Source organism: Ranitomeya variabilis, chromosome 1 (assembly GCF_051348905.1).
Source record: "Ranitomeya variabilis isolate aRanVar5 chromosome 1, aRanVar5.hap1, whole genome shotgun sequence".
In the NCBI taxonomy this organism is placed as follows: domain Eukaryota; kingdom Metazoa; phylum Chordata; class Amphibia; order Anura; family Dendrobatidae; genus Ranitomeya; species Ranitomeya variabilis.
The window spans coordinates 335,629,434-335,654,842 of NC_135232.1; the positions used below are offsets into that span (position 1 = coordinate 335,629,434).

Consider the following 25,409-nt stretch of genomic DNA (forward strand, 5'->3'; position numbering starts at 1 on the left):
TGTGTGCGAAACCTATGTTGGACCGAAGTAAAAAATCATAAGAAATGCTGTACGTAAACTGTAGAGGTGAGTGGGAGTAAAGAGTAAAGATTAAATGAAAGGCTGCCCAGGAATTGACTGGGGAGGGGAAGCACAGAGTCCATGTAACAAAGTGAAAACCCTGTATGGAGAGCGGTCACCCTGCCTGTATATTAAGTGTCCCATGACAAAAAATATGGAAACAGAGGATATGGGGGCAGTGTCCCACTATACCTGGGGTGGTTGTCTTGTAAAGCGGCGCTCCCGCACCTTGCAGATGCCAGCGTGCCCAGGAGGAGAAGGTGGGACAGTTAAATAGCGGCGGAGACCGCCGGACCGGAAGTGCGTCATCCGGACCGGAAGTCCCGCCGCATGGAGCTCTCCTTTGTTTCTATGTATCTACATACACATCTCTCCCTATCCAACCATCCTGTTACATTAGAACATGTATAGTCAATGAGGAATAAACTATATTTCATAGATTACCATTGGCATAATAAATGTAGGGAAATATCAAGATTCTCAGAAATATCCTTTTTAAAGTCAAAATTTATTAGCTATGTAGTAAAAGTAAAGGTGCCCCTTTAATAAGGGCTGGTACTTCAAGATATCAAAATTATAAACCAATCCAAGTGCTCTAGAGTAGGGGTATTAGGTATTTAGAAAATCTCTAATTGACGTTTATGGACATACAGCTGAAACCAGAAGTTTACATACACTATAGATAAAAAGACACATATGCATGTTTTTCTCAACATCTGACATGAAATCAGAATAAACCTTTCCCGTTTTAGGTCAATCAGGGTTAACATAATTATTATTTGCCAAATGCCAGAATAATGAGAAAGAGAGAATGTTTTAAGGCATTTTTACTATTTACTGCCAAGTCAAAAGTTTACATACACTAGGATTACTATGCCTTTAAACAATTCTGGACTGCCCTTATGATGATGTCATGTGTTTGGAAGCTTCTTTTTTTTTGGAATCTGAGTTATAGACACATTTGTGGATATATTTTAATGCACATCTGACACACACTGTTTCTTTGTGTAGCATCATGGGAAAGTCTCAAGAAATCAGCTAAGATATCACGCAGAGAATTGTGGACTTGCACAAGTCTGGCTCATCCTTGGGTACAATTTCAAGATACCTGAAGGTGCCTCATTCACCTGTACAAACAATTATACGCAAGTACAAACAAGAAGGGAATGTCCAGCCATCACACCGCTCAGGAAGGAGACTGGTTCTGTGTCCCAGAGTTGAACATGCTTTGGTCCAACCTGTGCATATCAACCCAATGACAAAAGCAAAAGACCTTGTGAAGATGATGGTGGAAACTGGTAAGATTGTGTCAATAACATCCATAGTGAAACGAGTACTGTATCAACATGGGCTGAAAGGCCACTCTGCCAGGAAGAAGCCACTAGTGATGAGCGAGTGTGCTCGTTACTCGAGTTTTCTGAGCATGCTTGTAGATTTTGTTTGTGTCCCCGCAGCTGCATGATTTGCTGCTGTTGGACAACCTGAACACATGCAGGGAATGCCTGTTTGTTAGAGACTCCCCACATGTATTCCTTCTGTCTAGCAGCCGCAAATCATGCAGCTGTGGGGACACGAACATAATCTAAGAGCACGCCCAAGATACTTGGAGAGCACCCGAGCATGCTCGGAAAACTCAAGTAATGAACACACGTGCTCATCATTAGAAGCCACTACTCCAAAATAAACATAAAAAAGCCAGATTAATGTTTGCAAATGCACACAGGAACACAGACCTTAATTTTTGGAGACACATCCTGTGGTCTGATGAAACTAAAATTAAACTTTTGGGTCATAATGACCATTGTTACGCTTGGAGGAAAAAGGGAGAAGCTTTGAAGCCTAAGAACACCATCCCAACTGTGAAACACGGGGGTGTCAGCATCATGTTGTGGGGTTATTTTGCTGCAGGAGGGACTGGTGCACTTCACAAAATAGATGGCATCATGAGAAAAGAAGATTATGTGACAATACTGAAGCAATATCTCAAGACATCAGCCAGGAAGTTACAGCTTGGGCGGAAATGGGTTTCCCAAATGGACCATAGGCTCTCAGCAAACACATTTGTTGCACTCATTATCTACTAAAACAAAAGATAGAATTGGGGGCCAGTCTCAACATAGCATTCAGAGAACAAAAACCTCGTCAATAGATGGGTTATAAAAAGATCCCCCTGTGAACAACATATACTTATTGTGTCCATGCATTTCCCCATCCCCAATTTGGAGGTTCCTCAAGAGATCATGCAGAGTCTAACGGATAAGGGTACCGTCTCACAGTGGCACTTTGGTCGCTACGATGGCACGATCCGTGACGTTCCAGCGATATAGTTACGATCTCGCTGTGTCTGACACGCTACTGCGATCAGGGACCCCGCTGAGAATCGTACGTCGTAGCAGATCGTTTGAAACTTTATTTCGTCGCTGGATCACCCGCTGACATCACTGCATCGGCGTGTGTGACACCGATGCAGCGATGTCTTCACTGGTAACCAGGGTAAATATCTGGTTACTAAGCGCAGGGCTGCGCTTAGTAACCCGATGTTTACCCTGGTTACCATTGTAAATGTAAAAAAAAACCCCACATACTCACATTCCGGTGCCTGTCACGTCCCCGGCGTCCGCTTCCCTGCACTCCTCCTGCATCCTGTGTAAGCGCGGCCGTAAAGCAGAGCGGTGACGTCACCGCTGTGCTCTGATATACGGCCGGCCGGCGCTGACACAGGATGCAGGAGGAGTGCAGGGAAGCGGATGCCCGGGGACGTGACAGGCACCGGAATGTAAGTATGTAGTGTTTTGGTTTTTTTTACATTTACATTGGTAACCAGGGTAAACATCGGGTTACTAAGCGCGGCCCTGCGCTTAGTAACCCGATGTTTACCCTGGTTACCCGGGGACTTCGGCATCGTTGGTCGCTGGAGAGCTGTCTGTGTGACAGCTCTCTAAGGTGTGGGGAATTATCTGATAATTCTTACCACACCGCCTATGTAAGTAGAAGTGGGTGCCTAAGCTAAGGTGAAAAGCGAAAGAAGTGACTAGACGCTCACTGTGGAAGCCGCCGAGGACATCACTGGCTAGTGTACGCTCCACTGACTCCTCACCTCTTCCTGTCTGTGGCGGTTATCCGGCTGCCACTTTGCTTATTGTAAGACAGCTGGAGAGAATATTGATCAAGTTTTTGTTATCTGGGTAGTCCAGTGTACAGTAAATAATGTACATAATAGGGTAATTTATTTGCACACTATTCGTATATATATCAACACTGAGGGCTCATTCATACATTCATGCCAATCGGTCCAGGCATGGACTACTAATGCATGGACTGGCTGCGGCTCCCGTGACCCGAGTGTGACAGCTTCATATATTGTAGCCCAATCTCGGACCTATTTGCAAAGACGTCTGAATGAGCCTTAATAGTCTATGAATCATAAACCCCAATATGCCTCTAAATGTCAATTAGACATTTTATAAGTACCTAATAGCCATACTGCAGAGCATTTGGATTGGTTTAAATTTTGATATCTTGGATTACAAGTTTTTAGTAAAGGCAAGCAAGTTTAGTTGCTTTTCATACATATCTAATCAATTCTGACATTTTTAAAAATGATATTTCTGATAAACTTTATTGCATGCGGTGGTGTTCTGGTGCTTTGTGCATTACTTCTATTCATTATAAGGCCGGCATCACACACATGTATGCAAAATCGTCCATTTTTCATCCAGAATTTTTTTTTCCATTTATATTGTTTTCTACTGCATCCATACTCGGATCTGTGTGTGCTCATCTGTATTCAGAGCTATGCACCCCTCGAAGCAGTTTTGTGATCAATGGGGTCCCAGACCCCCCTATCGATCTACTTGTAATTAACTGAACAACATAAAGCGTAACTAAATATTTGCTGATTTTTTTAAGTATTTATGGCAAAACAGTAACTGAATTAGGCTAGTGGATAATCTCTAAGTACAGAAGGATGCTTCTCTGAATCTAGTAATGTTTCTGGTAAATCTGTAAGTAAAGCTAATTTTCAGATTGATTCTGCATTCTCTGTGGCATGTGTTGATGGCCATTTCCATGGTACCATATTTCTGTCTGGGCATATGAGCGAGCCATGCAGAAAGCCATGTGATAAGCATTGTATAATACTACATTGTATAAATAGCAGGTAATGATGGGCTGTCGTATCCAGTCCCATGCAATGCTCTGTTGATCTACACTGCTAATCATACACATAATCTATCTTTCGTACCTTGTGTCACTTCATCTCATTTAGTCTCTGGCGTACACACAAACTCCCAGTCTCTCCCTCTTACACCCTCCCTCGGACTCTTTCTCTGCCCCGCATTGATTTCCCGCTTGTGCATATTGACTTTCACTTAGCGCTGATCAGTGTTTAAGTTGTCTGAAATCCGCTGCCTTCTCCTCGCTCAATACCTTCGATCTCACTAGTTCCTCCTAATAGCCTAACAAGATTGTTCTTTCACGGGAGGTGTGCAGCGAGGTCCAGGACTAGAAGTTGTGAATGCAGCAGATAAAGTATATGCCCACACTGATTACATTGCAGAGCTCTAGGTGGCAAATATTTTGCTCCAGTGCTACACGTGCCATAGCGGAAATCAACAGAAGAAGATTGCAATCATCAGGTGTCAAGCAAATCCTTCTAACTACAAACAACCAAAGAATCTGAACATATTTAACTGCTCTTCAAGCTTTGGTTCGGGATCGGAAAGAATTTTGATCCTCCTTACTAAACACCCCTCATCAGTTTTTAATTAAGAGGAATGCTTAGAAATTAAATGCATTTCCATTTTGGAAATTCTGACTTAGACGTTGGCCTCCACTCTACCAAGGTGATGAGGACCCCTCTTTCTTTCCTGTTATGTCCAGTGGTGTGGTGGATTCGTAAAGTCCCCTGGTCCATTCCCAATGATCAGTTCTAATGCAATATGGATAAGTAATGTTGTTGGTGCAGCAGGACAAAAGAGTGACTGATTGAGTAGTGATGAGCGAATATACTCGTTACTTGAGATTTCTGAGTATTTTTTAGTGCTCGGAGATTTAGTTTTCAGCGCCGCAGATGAATGATTTACATCTGTTAGACAGCATAAGTACATGTGGGGGTTGTCTGGTTGCTAGGGAATCCCCACATGTAATCAAGCTGGCTAAGAGATATAAATCATTCAGCTGAGGTGAGGAAAACGAAATCTCCGAGCACTAAAAAATACTTGGAGGTCACCCGAGCGTGCTCGGGAAATCTCGAGTAACGAGTATATTCGCTCGTCACAAATTAAAAGGTCTTGAATCAGAGAAGTCTGGTTTAGCAAAGATGGACAAGCAATGACCGATGTAGCAAAGAACAGGGGCGTAACTACAATAGGTGCAGGGGTGGCAATCGCACCCGGGCCCTGGAGTCTAAAGGGGCCCCAACAGTCTCTTTAGCCTATATGAAAAAAAAAACAGTATTATTAAAGACTTGCAATAATTGGGGGCCCCATTATAGCTTTTGCATTGCGGCCCATGAGCTTCAAGTTACGCTACTGGCAGAGAGGGATAAGAAGTGACTGGTCTCTCTAAGCTGCATCTGCAAAGCAGCAGAAGTTGCCACAATACAGTACTGCTGGAATGACTGAATAGCCAAATTGTGCAGCAGAGCCTCATGTAGCAGAGCTGGAGCCAGAGAAGGAAGGGAAGGGTCCTTTTGCTGGTGCTTTATAATCTTGAATAGTATCTTTTTCTACTTATTTTGGTTGTTTCCTGAGGGCTTTTTTGTTTTTCTCCCAGCATTTTACAAACTTTAAATTCATTAAGCAAAGAAGGAAACGCCAGCATTTTTCGAAGCAGAAACAAAAAAGACGCACAACAGAAAACACCAAGGCATCTTCCAAGTGTTTTTTTTAGTAATGAAGATTACTGCTTCTGTTGTGATCTTGGTGAATACCTGTGGTGCTGATGAAATTGAATTGGTAATGGCTGACCAGGTTACCATGGGAATTTGCGTATCTGAGGAATCTCCGATGATCTGGATGAATTGGCACAAGGTAATAGGCATCCTTCAGATCTATTGTAGCCATTACCCAATCCTGTCCAATGAGTGGGATTGCCGATCTGATCGATTCCATCTTGAACCATCTGTATGTGATCACTCGATTCAGGGGTTTCAGACTGATGATAATTCTGTGCTTCCCTGAAGGCTTCTCGACTAGGAAGAGGCAAGAATAGTGCCCCCTGCCTATCTCTTGTAGGGGTACTCAAGAAATCACCTTTGATTGAAGTAGACCTTGAAGACCTAACAGTAAGGAGTCTTGAAGGTGTAGGAGTCTTGAAACTCTAGTTTCAATTCGTCCCGAATGGTACCGAGGACCCACTGGTTTGTGGAGATGGACTGCCACTGAGAGAGGAAGCCCGAGAGTCGACCCCCGACTCAAGCATTCAATCACCTGTGCAATACTAAGGAAATCCTAAAAACATGACCTGTTGGTGGCTCTTGAGGACCGGAATTGGGGAACACCGCTCTATAGCCTCAGAGGAAAAATAATATTTTTTTATTATCGGACTTGGGGGTGGAAGTAGAACCGTAATTCTCCCAAACATCCTCCGAACCAGAGTTACAGACTTCGTCTGAATCAGACTCCACAAGTGCCATTCTTAGAAGGAGGTTGTGGTACTGAAAACTGGGAAAAGGGAAGAGGATTGAACCTCTTGTTTTGATGAGGGATTTGATGCTGTCCAACAGGGAGGGCTGTTCGGCATGCAACACATCAGTGCAGGGCTGGCAAAGCTTCTTCTTATATGCTGAGGGAGCTTGGTAGCACATACACCACACTTGCGGCTGGGCATTTTATCCTTCTTAGGGCCAGGGACCCTGTCTCCCTAAAGAGAGAGAAAAAAGTGGGCTAAGTCTCCCATGAAGACATAACCCAGATAGCAAGGGACCTTCATCCACTACTTACAGTAGGAGGGTGGACGCTGGACTCTGCAAAAGCAGAAAGAGAGGGTTTGTCGCCATCCATGGTCAGTCCGTCAGAAGTCACAGAGGGACACAGACAACGGGTCTTACCTGGAGGCATCCCACTACCAGGATTAAATAACCGAGGTCCCAGCATTCCAATGCTTGTGCCCCTCCTCCCCCAGGTCATCAGGGGGGAACCCCGAAGGGAACGCCCCAACATGCCAGCAGCTCCGGAGCTAACCCAACACAAGCCGGGAGTGCGTGCATTCCACCATGGAACTCACCAGGAATTGAACTGGAAGTATGGTATAACGTCACTTCCGGTACACGTGGCGTTCGGATACTGCTGGCATGTGGAGAGGACGACGCAGGGGAGCTGGAGGACCCAAGCCGCACATCACTGCCCTGCTTTTCCCCTTGAGGAGCAGGAGGGGTGGGAAAAGGTCCCGAGTCGCATGAAGATCATGGAGACGGGAGCAGCACATGGAGGAGAGCGAAGCCCCCGACCTCAGCTGCCCAGCAGTAATTATGTAAGCCTGGGTGCTCCAGATCGCCGGCCATGGCAGCACCATCAGGAACCTCTTCATGCCCCATAGGGGACAGGAAAAGCACTGGTGGTTGCAGGAAGGGGTGGGGTATTTAACCTCTTTGTGTTTCCTGTCCCGCATTAGGTTGGGGAGACATCCTCCGATACTGCTGTCGTAGAAGATGACTAGAGAAAACGAGGTAAAAACGATGCTTTATCAGGTGGCAGAATAGAACACGATCAAAATCATCTTGTCCCGCAAAAAAAAAAAGCTGCTATACAGTTACAGCTCTCAGAAAAGAGATGCAAAATAATTATTTTTTCTATAGTTTTCATTCCTTAAGAGCATCAAAACATTAAAAAAGATATAAAATACTGTATCGTTGTAATCGTACTGACCCGAAGAATAAAGCTGCCTTATAAAAAACAAACAGAGAAAAATATGGCATCGCTGTAATTGCACCGACCCGAATAATAATCGTCTAGTCACTAATAACGCACGAGGAACAGCATAATAAATAAAAAACAATTTATCATCTGCTGTTGATTGTTTCATTCTGCCTCCCAAAGATGCAGTAAGGCCCAGCTCACATTTATCCTGCACTCTACGCTCAGTGCTTCCACCAGGGTTTCCGTGTAAATCTCTAAAATGCGTTATTCAGACGGAACCCCCGGAGGAAGATTCCCTATATTGAGGCAGTTGGAGACACTGTGGACGCCATCTGACCTGTGATCCGTCAGTGTTCGCCTTTTTAGGTGTGCATTAAAGCGCATTTCCCAGTGTGAAAATGTAAAATCTGGGGCTAAAACATAACTTTTGTGGTAAAAGTGTAATTATTTTTTCTTCACTGCCCGATGATATAAAATTCTGTGACACACCTGTGGTGTCAATATCATTGCTGCACCCCTGGATGAATTCATTGACGTGTAGTTTGTAAAATGGGGTAATTTATGGGTGTGGTTCTTCTGTTCTGGCATCCCAAGGGCTCAAACCAGTCCAGCAAAATCTGAACTCCGATATGGCGCTTCTTCCCTTCTGAGCTTTGCACGGTGGCTCAAAAGTAGTTTTTGACCACATATGGGGTATTGGCGTACCAGGAGAGATTGTACAACAAATTCTGGGGTCCATTTTCTCCTGCTTCTCTTGTGAAAATAAATTGGGGCTAAAGGAACATTTGTGAAGAAAATTGATATTTTTACAGCTCAACATTCTAACATCTGTAAAGCACTTGTGGGTTCAAGGTGCTCATCACACATCTAGATTCATTCCCTAAAGGGGTCTAGTTTCCAAAATGGGGTCACTTGTGGGGGGTTTCCTCTGTTTAGGCACATCAGGGGCTCTCCAAATGTGACATGGCATCCGCAAATAGTTCCAGCAAATTTTGCATTCAAAAAGTCAAATGGCGCTCCTTCCGTCAGCCCAAACAGTAATTTTTCCCTACATATGGGCCATCTTTATATTCAGGAGAAATTGCACAATAAAGTGTATGTTGCAATTTCTCCTGTTACCCTTGTGAAAATGAAAAATTTGGGGCTAAAAACATTTTAGTGGGAAAAATGCGAGTTGCTTTCAAGGCTCAATATTATAAACTTCTGTTAAGCACCTGGGGGTTCCAGGTGCTCACCACACATCTAGGTAAGTTCCTTGACGGTTATAGTTTTCAAAATGGGGTCACTTGTGGGGGGTTTCCACTGTTTATGCACATGAGGGGCTCTCCAAATGCAACATGGCACTTGCCAATGATTCCAGCAAATTTTGCATTCAAAAAATCAAATGGCGCTCCTCCACTTCCGAGCCCTGCCGTGCATCCAAACAGTAGGTTTTCCCCACATATGGGGTATTGGCGTGCTCAGGAGAAATTGCACAAAAAAATTTGGGGGTCCATTTTAATCTGTTGCCCTTGTGAAAACAAACAAATTTTGGGTCTAAAGTTAATTTTTTGTGAAAAGAGTTAAATGCTCTTTTTTTTCCTTCCACATTGCTTCAGTCCCTGTGAAGCACCTGAAGGGTTAATAAACTTATTGAATGTGGTTTTGAGCACCATTGGATGGTGCAGTTTTTAGAATGGTGTCAATTTTCGCTATTTTTTTATCATATAGACCCCTCAAAGTCACTTCAAATGGGGTTAAGGTCAGGCGAGTTTGCTGACCAATCAAGCACAGTGAAACTGTTTTTAAACCAGGTATTGGTACTTTTGGCAGTGTGGACAGGTGCCAAGTCCTGCTGGAGAAAGAAATTTCCATCCCCAAAAAGCTTGTCAGCAGAGGGAAGCATGAAGTGCTTTAAAATTTCCTGGTAGACGGCTGCGCTGAATTTGGTCTTGATTAAACACAGTGGACCTCCACCAGCAGACGACATGGCTCCCCAAACCATCACTGATTGAGGAAACTTCACACTAGACCTCAAGCAGCACAGTGGCTCAGTGGATAGCACTGCCGCCTTGCAGCGCTGGAGTCCTGGGTTCAAATACCAACAAGGACAACATGCAAGGAGTTTGTATGTTCTCCCCGTGTTTCTCCCACATTCCAAAGACACACTGATAGGGAATTTAGATTGTGAGCCCCATTGGGGACAGTGATGATAATGTGTGTAAAGCGCTGCAGAATATGTTAGCACTATATAAAAATAAAGATTAAGTGGCTTGGATTGTGTACCTCTCCACTCTTCCTTCAGACTCTGGGACCTTGATTTTCAAATGAAATGCTAAATTTACTTTCATCTAAAAACAACACCTTGTACCACTGAGCAACAGTCCAGTTCTTTTTCTCCTTGGCCAAGGTAAAGACACTTCTGGCATTGTCTATTGGTCATGAGTGGCTTGACACAAGGCATGGGACACTGGTAGCCCATGTCCTGGATACGTCTGTGTGTGGTGGCTCTTGAAGCAATGACTCCAGCAGCAGTCCACTCCTTGTGAATCTCCCCAAAATTTTTGAATGGCCTTTTCTTAACAATCCTTTCAAGGCTGCAGTTATCCCGGTTGCTTGTGCACATTTTTCTACCACACGTTTTACTTCCACTCAACCTTCCATTAATATGCTTGGATATAGCACTCTGTGAACAGCCAGCTTCTTTAGCACTGATCTTTTGTGGTTTCCCACCTTGTGGAGTGTGTCAATGACTGCCTTCTGGACATTTGTCAAGTCAGCAGTCTTCTCCATGATTGTGGAGCCTACTGAAACAGACTAAGGGACATTTTTAAATGCTTAGGAAGCCTTTGCAGGTGGTTTTTGTTAATTATTCTAACTTACTGAGATAATGACTTTTGGGTTTTCATTGGCTGTAAGCCATAATCATCAACATTAATAAACACTTGAAATAGATCACTCTGTTAGTGATGACTCTATATATGAAGACCCGTGGAAGCGCAGGAGCGCGAAACGGCCGTCGTCTTGTGGAAACACATTTCTTCCTGACCATACCTGCTTTTGATAATATGCCATAATAAAGATTGGACATCATAGGATGGTGAGTGCTCGCTGTTTTTCAAGATTTTCTTACTCTATGAGTTTCCCTTTTTGTATTGGAAGAACTGAAATAAATTAACTTTTTGATGATATTCTAATTTTGTGAGGAACATTTGTACAGTATGTCACAAAAAACAATTTCAGAATCAGTGTGGTATGTGGTAGCGTTCCAGAGTTATTACCACATAAAGCGACAATGGTCAGAACTGTAATATTTGGCCTGGTCATGAAGGTGAAAACAGGCTCTGGGGTGAAAGGGATAAAGACTACAAGTAGCAGAGATGGCTTCTAAACTGCAATCTGAGGTATCACAATAGAAGGGTGATAAGGAAGTGGCAGCTTCAATAAATGTATACAGGTTGTGGTCAGTTACAAAAAAAAAAAAAAAAAATGCGTATGCACTAGTTTCTTCCGTATTTTGGATGAGACTCGCCTATTCATAATGTCTATGGGTTCGGAAAATAAAAAATCAGATACAATACATATCAACAATATCGTATTTGATATTATTTATTTCATGGACACATACATTGTAATTACTAACATCGGAAATGATTTTTGGTCTTGTAAATCTTATTAACCATTGATGTATAAAACGGATGCCATATGGATGTAAAAGAAACGGACAGATGGATTGTACTTGAAAAATGTTCTATCTGGATGAAAAATCGGACGGTTTTGAAGACGCCCATGTGAGCTTAATCACAATTGTCACAGTCATCTTTTACGCTTATCTAACGACTAAAGACTTGACACTGTACTCAATATGCTAACAGACAAACATCTCAACCGCTTACATGTTCATATACTGCAACTTTTTTGCAGTAAAATCGTCAAATAGCGTTTTTCTGTCGCATCTGTCAAATGACCAGCAGCTCTCTGTTCAGCCATACTAGTTTTATTCAGAGCATTCAAAATCAGAACAAAAGAGTAAAAAGCCCAAAATGATGGGTGTAAGCAAAATGTTCAACTGTATCAAAAATATTCAGGCTATGGTAAACCAACAAAAAAGAAAACTTTATACTTTACTTTTGTTTTTGTCATACGCAAAAAAATGTAATGGACAACTAAAATCTGATACTCTGCTACACAATTGTACTATTTTAATGGTATATTTGTAATACATGGAGGTCAGGTCATCTCCTAAATTATCCAACCTGTCAGATCAGTGGATTAGCCCCTGTAAAATTCTGTCTACTTAGAAGTAGACTGTCAATACCAATATGTTTTACCATTATTAGCTCGGCTGCCGGATTGTTCCACATGCACTGGTTGTGCGCTCCAATGCTATTGTAGAAAACAAAAAACCTATATACTACCCTGCTAGGACCTTCCATCTCAATATCATCGCTATCAGTAGTCTTTTCCCTGCGTTCTTTGGTGACGGGGGTGTACGCATTTATCTACATAGTGAACTCATCACTTGAAACACAGCAATAAGCAGAAGTGTGAGACTGAAAGGAATAAATGGAATAACACCCAGAAATCTGCTACACACTGGTCTTAAAGGGAAACAGCCACTATATTCATGCTGCCTGAACCATGGGAATCAGAACGTGGCTGTGTGAATGCAACCAGGCGTGTTTCACTCTGAAAACATAAGACTAGGCCATCTGCAGCCTGTCTGGCTTCTTTCCATCTTCATCCTGGTGATTGACAGATCTCTCCTTCTGTACGCACATGGAAGGCCTGTCAATCAATTGGAGCAAGGTGGGATAAAGCTACATTTTCTCTAAAATGCCGCTGGATTTTAGAGAAAAATATACCTGGTTGTAATTATGCAGCCAGGATCTGGTTCATGCCCCTAATTTTGGCAACATCAATCTAATGACAGCTTCCCTTTAAATGAATAGACTAACCTGGGAGAAAAAAAAAAACACTTCACATTATTTATTACACAAGGGGCAATGTAGTACACTTATTCTTTATGGGAAGAGGGTCACTTTATGCCAGAGTCACTGGTCCGAGCTAATCCCTAATAAAGGGCCGCTGTACAAGGACAGAGAAAATAAATTGCAGGTCAATATTATAAATAGGAAAGTAACAAGAAAACTTAATTTCTACAAAAGGAACTGTTATGGAGAAACAGATTCTTAATCGTTTAATGAAAAATAGGGATAGGCATGCCAAAGGTCATTTTAAGACAAGGCAAATACAAGTTCTAGCTGGACCTATTCACCGTATCGCTCTGGAACATTATTATTGCACTTAAAAAACAAGTCCCATTATTTTGAATAAATTCTGCTAATTGTTATAAAAATTAGGATAATTTTGTCAACTTCCATATCTTCCAGTACAACTAACAATAACATGGCACAAGTCCATACAATACATAGGTGCCAGTTATTGGTAATGAAAGTTCCTCAGAGACATGCAAACAGTGAGTGGTTGGCAGTGCTTTGGAATTGCTGGCACAATACACTTGTAGAAAGTTAAGAGTTGACTGCTGGTTATTCCTCAGTGGCGCTTTCTAAAGCCTAGAAAGGAGAGGAAAGAAATATATTGTAATAGGCTTCAAATGTTGCTATGAGTTTATGCCCATAAGGAAACGACAACCATGAAAAATTCAAACAATAAACACAAAATAGTATAAAATTAGTGATGAGCGAATATACTCGCGTTTTCTCGAGCACACTCGGGGGTCCTCCGAGTATTTTTTAGTGCTCGGAGATTTAGTTTTTCTTGCCACAACCAGGCAACCCCCACATGTACTTATGCTGGCTAACAGATGTAAATCATTCAGCTCCCGCAAGAAAAACCTAAATCTCTGAGCACTAAAAAAATACTTGGAGGACCCCCGAGCATGCTCGAGAAATCTCGAGTAACGAGTATATTCGCTCATCACTATATAAAATATTTTAAAAAAATTACCTTTCTTGTTTTTACCCTTCTTATGTCCTTTCTTGGATTTCTTGGCAGAATGCATGAAATCCTTTATACAAAATAAAATAAAAATAATAAAATGAAAAAAACAAACAAATGAAACCAGGTAACACAAGTCAGACAGACAGCTCAACAACAAGGACATTTTTCTACCACTTTTTTTCTGAGCCATGATCAAACAGTTCAAGCTAACTTGTTGATAGTCAATTCATTTGTGCGAACAAACTCATGAACAAATGATAGGCCACATGGAGGATAATCTAAATTGAAGGTTGTATGCCCAGCTTAAAGGGGGTTGTCCGAAGCCTAATTGTGGGTGTAAACTACCTGCCAGTATGTCTTCCATAAAGAGCACACAATAAGAGCAGAAGATCCTGATTTCACTTTCAAGACAAATTATAACATCTAGAGTAAATGATCAGTTAGGAAGTCCAAGAATTGAGTAGGGTGGGAGTGGTGCCTGGTGTGGGCATGATTGATAGGAGAAAAACATTTTTCTCGATATATTGCAGCATTTTTTTCAACCATTCTACTATTGTGTTTTTTAAAAGGTTGTTGAAAGTGAAAGATGTCTGACATCCAGGTAATTCTCTCACCTCTGTTTTGGATTCTCCAGTTAGGGCACTAATATCTGTGAAGTGTGTGAGTGAGTTGAGCTGTGACGTCATGGCAAGTGCTCTCTTCTTACGAGCCTTTTCCTTTCGAGTCACATTTAATCGCACCATCATAGATTCTTCATAGTTTGTCCTATAAAAAGAAAGAAAAAACAAAAAATCTGTACACAACGACCTATGACATACCGTATTTTTCAGATCATAAGACGCACCCCAAATTTTCAGAAGGAAAATAGGGGAAAAAAATGTAATTCGTCAGATGGAGGTCCGTCTTACAGTCCTAATTCAGTTTACCGAGGGTAGATCGGCAGCGCTGGTGGAGCGTAGTCACAGGGGGTGTTTGGTGGTCTGGTGATGATATGACTCTCAGACTGGTGCGGCAGGTTTGGCAGTGCTCAGGGTGCGCAGGCTTGGCTGACATTTTCTGAAAGCCCTGAGCCCCCGCGCACACCCATTGTTGTGATGAGGTGGCCTCCAGGAAATCCCATCCCAGGATGGCGCGGCAATATTCAGCGGTGCTCAGTGCTGTGGGCTCCGCCGTCATTTTGTGAAAGCCTGGAGCCCCCGCATATCCATTGCTGCGATGCGGTGGCCTCCAGGAAAATGGCCGCCTGGGGCGGCGCATGCGCAGATTGAGATTTTGGCACTGAGAACTCGTCTCCTGAGATCTCAATCTGCGCATGCATCGCTACTGGCAGCCATTTTCTCGGAGGCCAACCATCACAGCAATGGAAGTGTGGGGGCTCTGGGCTTTTTCAAAATGTGGCGGAGCCCCTGCACCACTGTGCACTGCCGAATACTGCCGCACCAGCATGGGAAGGGAGTGTAATCATCACCCTGCAGCGTCAGACCACCGCAGAATTGCCCGACTCCTGCTACCGCCAAACTACTGGTAAGTATTTTCCGACTATATGGTACATTTTTGCCATAGGTCGCCAAAGAAAATAGCCGGTTGTGTTACATAACCAGCAACCGCAGCAATCAGAGTTAGATCAGTTTTCTGCAGTTTAACCATTTAAATGCCGCCATCAATTTTTTGACAGCAGCATTTGACACCATTGCCGCTGCGCACTGGCTCCCATCGGCTCAACACGATCGCAGGGCACTGATGGGTTACCATGGCAGTAAAGTGCCTGCATATCTGCCATCTTTGACATCATGTGAAACTCAGCTGTAGTCTGAGTTTCATAGCAGAATCACAAATTCACTAAATACTATGTGATTGCAGTATACTGTATAAGTGATTGAATGATTGCAGGTCCACTAAAAGCGACTATAAAATAATAATTTCAAAATAAAAAGTGTTTTAAAAATATAACAAACGGTTTAAATTTTATGTTGAATGAAAGCTGTAAAAACAACCACCCCACCTTAAAAAAATTAAATGATGGAGATGCATTTTTGTCAATATTTTATTGCACTTAGAATTGTGTTCCTTGTTTTCCAATAAATTGTTTGGTAAAGTGAATGGCTCCATTCAAAACGACAAGCATTCCAGCAAAAAACAAGCACTCATTGCTCGGTCAATGGAAAAATAAAAGTTATGGGTCTTGGAACAAGAGAAGGAAAATACCAAAATGCAAAACCCACAAAAATGTTCAGGTCCTACATTACACAGAAATGATGCACAGTGAAAAACAGTTGTCTAAGCCTGACCAAGATCACGGCCTGCAAGGTAGCAATGTAAAAGCTACTCACCGATGCTGCTCTTCTTGCTGATGCTGCATCATGTGATAGGCTCTTCCTTCCCTGATTTCCTCTGGTGCATCTGTATACTGTTCTTTTAACTCCCGGATGACTGAGCTGCTCAGAGCTCGTTTCTTAGCCCGCTGTAGTATTCTTTGTTCCCTCTCTGCTTCATTGTCATCTGTGAGATTATGTCCAATTGGAGCATCAAAACCTTTCTACAGCAGGGATATATGCAAGTCATTACATGTTACTTACCATATTGTACAGGTGCAAGTCTAGGAGGTATATATTTCCTGGTACTGCTGTGAGACTTCTTTCCTACTCCACTCTCTTCTTTATCACTGTCTGAACCCTCCTGGTCAGACTCCTCCAACTGTAAAAAAAAACATGGAAACAAGGGTAAGAAGCCACTGAACTGCAGACAAAAGAATGAATGACGCTAAAGGATTAATATAATGAGAAGTGAACTAAGGGCAAAACATTTCAACGCTTTGCTCACCAGACAAAAAGTCATAGTCTTACCTTACTCATCAAGTTCTGAGGATTTGGTTTGAAGCGCAGTGGGTCATTCTCAGCAAGACTCCCAGTCACAGCGGCTCTTACCAACTTATCTATTTGATATTTCAGCTTTTGATCAATTGGACGCATTTTTTCCAAAACCTAAGAATGACACAAAAATATTAAAATATAGCACATTAAAACATTTAACATTTAAGTGTGCGACTACGTGTAGACTTCGTAAATAACCTGACATAGTTATAGGGCAGTTACATAGCAGATACCCTCTCTCACACAACTCTCGTGGGAATGTGTATATAGTACATGGTAGAGGGTCTACTTACTGTGCGAGTCTCCACCAGTCTCATGATGCCTGCGTTTTCTTTCAAGGACCTCCCAGAAGCTTTTTCCATGATGATGTGGACAAGATCTTGCATATAGTTCAAGAGCAGCTGATCCTTCAGCTCTAGGAAGCTAAGACCCTAGAAGAAAGCACCAAGGACTCAGTCACATTGCGCTGCACATAAACACTGAAATTGATATCAATCATTCTAATAAATTATGTAGATTGTGCCTCAGGTGTCTGCAGCTTCCACCCCTCACAGACATTACCTAAATGTGGCACAGGAAGGTTAAAACATGTCCACATGCAACAGTGTTAAAGGGAACCTGTCACCTCAGAACATGCTACTTACCTGCATATATAGGGTTAATCAGAAGGCTCATCTGGAGTTTAACAGCAATGCCATCTTTCTGAAAATGCAGGTGCCAGGAGAAATGAACGTCTTTCTTCCCAGAAGCAGCTGGCTTTCAATCACAGGGTCGTGCATGGAGAGGCTACAGTATCTGCGCGCTATACTGCGAGTGCTGGCTATAAGCACGCCCTGGCACTTGGATTGACAGCTTGCTTTGCATACTACGAGTATCTGCACAGAGCAAGGAAGCCAGGCAGCATTGTAAAGCTATTTACATGCAGATCATCCCCACATCTGCAGATTAATAGCATTTTCTGAGGCAACAGGTTCCTCCTAAATATTGTTTGGGTACAATACAACTATGGCATACTCTGCTCCTTAAAATGTAGCAAAAACCAACCATGTACTCAATTCCATCAAATTAAAAGGAATTAGAAAACGGTGGCATATTGCTAGGGTAAGTAATCACTTTATGATAGGCAGAGGTTAGACCTTTACTGACCCGGATTAAAAAAAAAAACAAAAAAAACAAACAGCTGAAATGCCCCTGAAGGTGAGAATATCCTTTATCCCCTTTAAAAACCATGACGTATAGATCACCTCCCTCTCTGATGCGGGCTCTGGTGTTGAGCCCGCATCTCTTCAGGCACATGACAGCTGATCAGACCAGCTGTCATGTGCCCCTAACAGCAGGGGGTGGAAGCACGATCCACATGAGCATATAAGATGCGGCCACCGCCAGTAGGGGCTTATCTACAGCATTCTGTAATGCTGCAGATAAGCCCCCAATGTAACCTGAAAGATAACAAAAACAAGTTAAGGTACCGTTACACTAAACGACTTACCAACGATCACGACCAGCGATACGACCTGGCCGTGATCGTTGGTAAGTCGTTGTGTGGTCGCTGGGGAGCTGTCACACAGACAGCTCTCTCCAGCGACCAACGATCAGGGGAACGACTTCGGCATCGTTGAAACTGTCTTCAACAATGCCGAAGTCCCCCTGCAGCACCCGGGTAACCAGGGTAAACATCGGGTTACTAAGTGCAGGGCCGTGCTTAGTAACCCGATATTTACCCTGGTTACCATTGTAAAAGTAAAAAAAACAAACAGTACATACTCACATTCTGATGTCTGTCACGTCCCCCGGCGTCCACAGGGTTAAAACTGCTTTCGGCAGGAGCGCAGGTAATGCACGCGCTGCTGCCGAGAGCTTCCCTGCACTGAATGTGTCAGCGCCGGCCGTAAAGCAGAGCACAGCGGTGACGTCACCGCTGTGCTCTGCTTTACGGCCAGCGCTGACACAGTCAACCCTGTGGACGCCGGGGGACGTGACAGACATCAGAATGTGAGTATGTAGTGGGTTTTTTTTAACTTTTACAATGGTAACCAGAGTAAATATCGGGTTACTAAGCGCGGCCCTGCACTTAGTAACCCGATATTTACCCTGGTTACAAGTGACCACATTGCTGGATCGGCGTCACACACGCCGATCCAGCGATGACAGCGGGTGATCAGCGACCAAAAAAAGGTCCTGATCATTCCCAATCAACCAACGATCTCCCAGCAGGGGCCTGATCGTTGGTCGCTGTCACATAACGAGATCGTTAGCGGGATCGTTGCTTACGTTACCAAAAGCGTGACGCTGCAACGATATCGTTATGTGTGACTCAGCCTTTAGATTATACTCACCCAGGGGCAGTCACAGTGTGGTCCGGGTTCGGCGCCTCCCATCTTCATACGATGACGTCCCCTTCCTTCTGTCACGGCTCCTGCGCAGGCGTTATTCTCTGCCCTGTTGAGGGCAGAGCAAATCAGTACACCTGCACAGGAGCCGCGACACGAAGCAAGGAAGAGGACATCATCGTATGAAGATGGAAGGCGCCAAACCTGGACCGCACCGTGACCGCCCCTGGGTGAGTATAATCTAACTTGTTTTTCTTATCTTTCAGGTTACATTAGGGGCTTATCTACAACATTACAGAATGCTGTAGATAAGCCCCTACTGGTGGTGGCCGCAGCTTTTATACAAAAAAGTAGGTGACAGATTCCCTTTAACATGTTAAATGCCGCTGTCAATCTCTGACAGCGGCATTTAACTCGCGCTTACAAGCGCGTCACATGATCGTAGGGCGCTGATGGGTTGGCATGACAGCCGGGGGTCTGCAGAAGACTCCTCGTGCCTGTCATTGCAGATCTCCTATTGATGCCGGCCCATGGCTGACGTTCATAGCAGATGATTATTTTGGCTTCAGCTCTGCTATGTGTAGCAAAAGCAATTGGATCATTTAGAACAACGGTATAATGGCACTCAGGAACAATATTTTAACTTAAAATAGGTTTTCCTCTCACCTTTTCGGTTGGGTAAACCCCATTTCGGACTTTCTCAGTTAGATTTTTAATATGTGCGGTGACTGCTGTTACCTGCCAAAGGATGTAAAGTGTGATATCATAAGGTCAAGCACATATTAATGTGCAGACTTTGTGTGGAGAAAAGCATCACATCAACTACCTGTTCTTGTATTGTACTAAGCAGGGTCTTCGCCGCTGACAGATCTTCAGGTGTTATGCCCTACAGAAAAAGGCAATTGGGAATACAGTTAGTATATCCACAGCCTGTCTTACACAATCACTTTCAGCTTGAATGTTATGCTGCGCACATACAAATTTTCTGTAGTGGTAAAGCTGCATCAAAATCGAATTTACAAATTTTAACCTAAACATTGAAGTTAAAATCTGCAGCATAAATTAACATGTTGTGGATTTATAACTTACACCACAGGTCAATTTCTACAGCAGATTTCCCTTTTTGGCAAAACCTTATCCATTTGCTTCTACTGTAATAGGCTATGGATCTTCCAGCAGCAAGTCTGGATGGAACATCCACAGTGGATATGAGTGGAAATCTTTACGCAAACCCGGTCCACGTCAGTGCATTTTGATTATGCACAAGAACCGTGAGAATTTCCTGATCTTCTACATTGGACGCTTATCTACAGCATTCCAGAATGCTGTAGATAAGCCCCTGATGCCGGTGGGCTTAGCTCACCCTCGATTTTGGGGGTGACAGGTTCCCTTTAAAAACTGGAGCAGCTGGCAGGTCACAAAATGCAGGAGACGGATCGGAGGCGAAAACATGAAAATGCGAGAAGGTGAGTGTCAAACAGGGCACTTGGATTTTAAGCAGCACTCCAGCGGTGAAATAAAATAAACACTGGAGCTTTAAAAGAAGAACCAAGCAAATAGTCCTCAACATAATGGAGAGGGCGGCGTGCAAGTCTTTGGGGGCACACACAATTTTAAACTATACCAAATGGTCGTAGAATCCTCTTTTCTCCCAATAGGTACAGGTCCGACAAGTTAGACCACGGCCACCACTAAAGCATTGACATAGAAGTACTACGTCAACAATTATTATATTTTTCCATTTACTATAATTGGAAGTGAACAAAGTAGCAGTGCCATAAGCTGCGGATACTCGGAGACGTGTGTCACATTGTGTCATTGCATCTAATGATTTTCTATGATATCAGTGCAATCAGCGACCTAGCACAAAAGTGTGGCAAATATTCCAAATGTGTTGGATTTTCTGTCTGCTGGTCACAAGTTGCCCGGGACTCAATTGCCATAGACTTGAACACAAGTTGTATACAAACTTGTCTGAAATTTGTTTGTTTTTTTAACAGAATAAATGCAAAAGCTAAGGCCCAATTCATCATGGCTGTTTCTCCACTTTTCGGGAGTAATTTGCTCTTTTTCACCATCTATAATATTTGTGCCTTATTCGCTATATTTTGTGCGCCAGTTTGGAACTTGTCTCTTATTTAAAGCTTTTATTTCAACTTCGCTTCTCCAGATGTTGTAGACAGATTCAGGAAGCACGGCTTTCACCAAATGCTACTTTTTTGGCGCATCCCACGCTGGTCCCAGGCTGAAATAAGTTTTCTGGAGGAGGGTCCAATTGGACACATTTTTTAGACTTTTCAAAAAATTGTGACCTTTGGTGCTGAAATTTTTTATAAGCAAAAAAAATAAAATAGAACTAAATAGCATTTTTTAAAAATTTTTTGCACCAAATTCAAGAATAATGTGCGCCATTTTCATGAATTTGAAAGGTGATTGGATCTCAAAACAAAAAAAACAAAAAAACAATTTCAATAAAGCACAAATGATGAATTGGGTCCAAGATGTTTGTGTTCATGTAACTTATCTGAAAATTGATGTCACGTGACATATCGGTGTGTAGATGTGAAGAAAAGGAAAGTACTGTAACAATTGGGGGCCGTAAAGTGGTTCAACATTGCAGTAATGTAGAATAAGGCCACGTAGTAACATAAAATGATGACCTAGTTAGCCAGTTTCCCCCAATGTCAGGGTCAGCAAATACACTGCTCGCCTTGTCTACAGAACATCCGGTACAGCCGTCATTTAACTCGTAGCCGGCTCTACTCAGTCACAGTGGGATTGTGATCAAGTCAAATGACCACCGCACAAAACAGAGTACAGTAACGGAGGCACGGTCATTAATGATGCTGCATGGGGACTAGTGCTCAACCTCACCTTCTGCTAGAGTCAAGTCCCTTACATAGGACTGCCCTTACTGCGGTCCTACAGATTTACTCATCTCACGGCCCTCAGAACTCACAATCTGAATATAACATCCCAACAACCAACTATGGGGGGCACTTACCAAACACACACACACACACATATATATATATATATATATATATATATATACACACACACACACACACGTCTCTGGGTAATGGAGGCACAGCTCAGACATGACCCAATTCACACACATTTCTTTCTCTATATGAGCTGTGTATGCACTGAGATATAGAGAGATATATAGCATAGCAATGGCGGCACAGCTCATACACGAGCCACACGTGTCCAGGTCGTTTACACGCCGCTCACCTGCACAGCAGCCATGTCTGGATATACACCACGCAGGGGGCGGAACTTCCGGGTACAGGTCGTCTGCCCACCGCAAAGGAAGCGGAAATCAGAGTGGCGTGTGCCCCGTGCTGACCTCAGAGTATCGACCAATGACTAAACGTCGTTTCGGAGAGCCAGCCAATCACAGGGGCGCACACTAGCAGGTCAGCCCTACACCGGAGGTCAGTCTGCTTGGCCATGAGAGCAGCGCCCAATGTACCGCTAAGGCCTCATTATGAAGCCTAATAAACAGCAGGAGAGGAGACTGATAGTAACACCAATGCTAATTGTCTTCAGGGGTCAGAGCTTCCCCTTGTATTTCAGTTAGCAGTGTCAGTAAGCGGAAGTGCTGAATGGTGGCTGCCGTGTCTGCGGTCATTCTCTTTCCACAGATGTGTCACTCGGGCGCCCTCTGCTGGACAATACTGTGTAATACAGGGTTTGCACATAATAGTGATTTTGTGTAGAGAGAAGTTCCTAGCTGTGTATAATATGTAAGATGATAACTATAGTATAACGTTAGGTGTGGGATACTTTGTATAGTATTAATGGACAATGTTAGGGAACCTCAGGAAGACTCTTCTGAAAAACACTGGCGGAGGGCTCCCTGAACTGTCTTTTTTGACAATAGTTTGGCCATGTTTCCGCCTACTTTTATTAATTTCTTCTATAAGATCCTGGCAGCTTCCAAGCGGTTGCACAGCGAGTCGCTTTCACATTGCCGTTCATTAATGTTGGAAGTTTTTTTTATTTTGGTGCTTTTTCAGGTGGGCTCCAGGCAGAATGAAAAAGATGCCCTTCTGTATGTCCACGAGATTTTTTTTAAGCAGATCCTCTCCAAAATCCTTCTTAACCAGTTCAATACCAGCCCACTTTCCCTGTTTTTTTTTTTGTACGTGGGGCTTGATTTTTATATTATTATTATATACTTTTTTTTAATTTATTTGGTGATATCGGTGGGAAAATCGAGGGAATATGTTATTTATTTGGTGATATCGGTGGGAAAATCGAGGGAATATGTCTGTTTTTCATTTTTTTATAAAGACAAAGCACCATCAAAATATATTTCCAAATTTCCCTTCTCTCTATAACAATTATTTTTCCTATAAGGTAGGGCTAGTAACAGCGATTTGGAGAGGCAGTGACTTTTTATTTTCATTTTCACTCATTGTGTCATCAATGAGATCATAAAAGACATTTCAACATTGAATTACATTTTTATATATCTGGTTTCCCCTGTAACTTGGTTTGCCGTATTTGTCCCAGTTACAGGGGAAATTCAGCCAGTATGCATAACGTATACCTCACCGCCTTTCCTGCCTTGGAAACCGGCAGATCCCCACAGTTCACAGTGCGTGCGCTCTGGGTTGCACCGAGTGACTGCGGACTGATCACTTTAGACAGGACAACCCCTTTAAGGGTATGTCTCCACGTTCAGGATTGCATCAGGATTTGGTCAGGATTTTTCATCAGTATTTGTAAGCCAAAACCAGGAGTGGAACAATTAGGGTATGTTTCCATGTTCAGGATGGCCGGCGGTATCGCCGCAGCGGCGAAGCCGCTCGGCGATAAGCCCCGCCCCCTTTCTGGGACGCGATCATGCCGGATGTGTTAACTCTTCACATCCGGGATGATCGCTCTCTCCCATAGCGTCCTGTGATATGCCTTGCGGGGACGCTGCGTTCTGAAAAGACGCGCAGCATGTCCGTAGTCGCAGGGCCGCCGCGTGCGGGTCTCCACGCATAGTGGAGACGGGATTTCATAAAATCCCCTCCACTATGCAACATCTGGACGCTGCGTGTTGGACGCTGCAGCTCTGCGCAGCGCCAAACAAGCAGCGTTTCCTGACCGTGGAAACATACCCTTAGAGGTAAAGTATAACAGAAACATATGCTCCACTTCTGCATTTATCACCCACTCCTGGTTTTGGCTTACAAATACTGATGAAAAATCCTGACCAAATCCTGATGCAATCCTGAACGTGGACACATACCCTAAGGGTATGTGCACGCGTCCTTTTTTTGACAATGGAGTAGCCGAGGCGGATCTGCTTCAGTAAAGTGCCGGTGGTCTTTTTCCTGAAGTGGCTTCTCTGCTAGATTTGCCGTCATTCTTTGCAGTGTCCACTTTTTTAAGGTTTTGCAGAGCTTTTTATAGCAGATCCCAGGCAATGTGCACGTAGCCTAATAATCTGCATAGTATTAAATTAGCTTTACCATTCGGGAAGGTTTTTTATATAGCGCTTAGTTTGTATCTTATTAGGACGCTAAATTAAAAAGGTTGCCTATTTTAACAAATGTAGTGAGACTACAGATGAGTGAATAGAATCGATGCAAATAACATTTGTGTCAGGTTATCACAGGTCTCGAGAAATTAGCACAATTTGAGATTCAATTTGCAAAAAACATGCCAGTCGCAATTGTATTCAATGCACAAGATTGCATGAGCCACATAAGGCTGATGACCTTCGGTGCGACAGCGCAGGCTTCCTCATAATGGGGGGGACAGAGGCTGCGGTCACTGCCACAGCCCCTGCTGTTATGATCCCAATGGCAGAGGATCTCAGAGATTACAGCAAAGTCTGCAAACATAAATACCAGCTCATAGGGAAGTGGTAACTAGGCTGACCATATACCTGATCCTAGCACAAACAACTAACAGTAGCCGGGGAACGTGCCTACGTTGATTCTAGACGTCTCGCGCCAGCCGGAGAACTAACTAACCCTGTCAGGGAAAATAAGACCTCTCTTGCCTCCAGAGAAAAGACCCCAACGTTATAATACAAGCCCCCAACAAATAATAACGGTGAGGTAAGAAGAAAAACGTAAGAATGAACTAGATTTTAGCAAAGAGAGGCCCACTGACTAATAGCAGAAGATAGTAAGATGACTTATATGGTCAGCAAAAAACCCTGCAAAATATCCACGCTGAATATCCAAGAACCCCCGAACCGACTAACGGTGAGGGGGGAGAATATCAGCCCCCTAGAACTTCCAGCGATATCAGGAATCACATTTTGTACAAGCTGGACAAAAATATGAACAATGCAAATAAACAAAAATAAGAAAGCAGGACTTAGCTTATCTTGC

At 43.2% G+C, this 25,409-nt stretch overlaps 1 protein-coding gene across 1 annotated transcript; it reads right to left on the reverse strand.

Annotated features, from left to right (window-relative positions):
- Positions 1-13,083: 13,083 nt before the first annotated feature.
- On the reverse strand, positions 13,084-22,605 carry NGDN (neuroguidin). Its single transcript, XM_077299241.1, has 10 exons — positions 22,300-22,605; positions 19,889-19,948; positions 19,729-19,800; positions 17,026-17,163; positions 16,706-16,843; positions 16,439-16,556; positions 16,193-16,361; positions 14,477-14,627; positions 13,869-13,929; positions 13,084-13,474 (listed from the first exon to the last, which is right to left on the reverse strand). The coding sequence occupies exons 1-10, from the start codon at positions 22,312-22,314 to the stop codon at positions 13,455-13,457; spliced, it is 942 nt and encodes a 313-aa protein (XP_077155356.1). The 5' UTR covers positions 22,315-22,605; the 3' UTR covers positions 13,084-13,454.
- Positions 22,606-25,409: the final 2,804 nt, after the last annotated feature.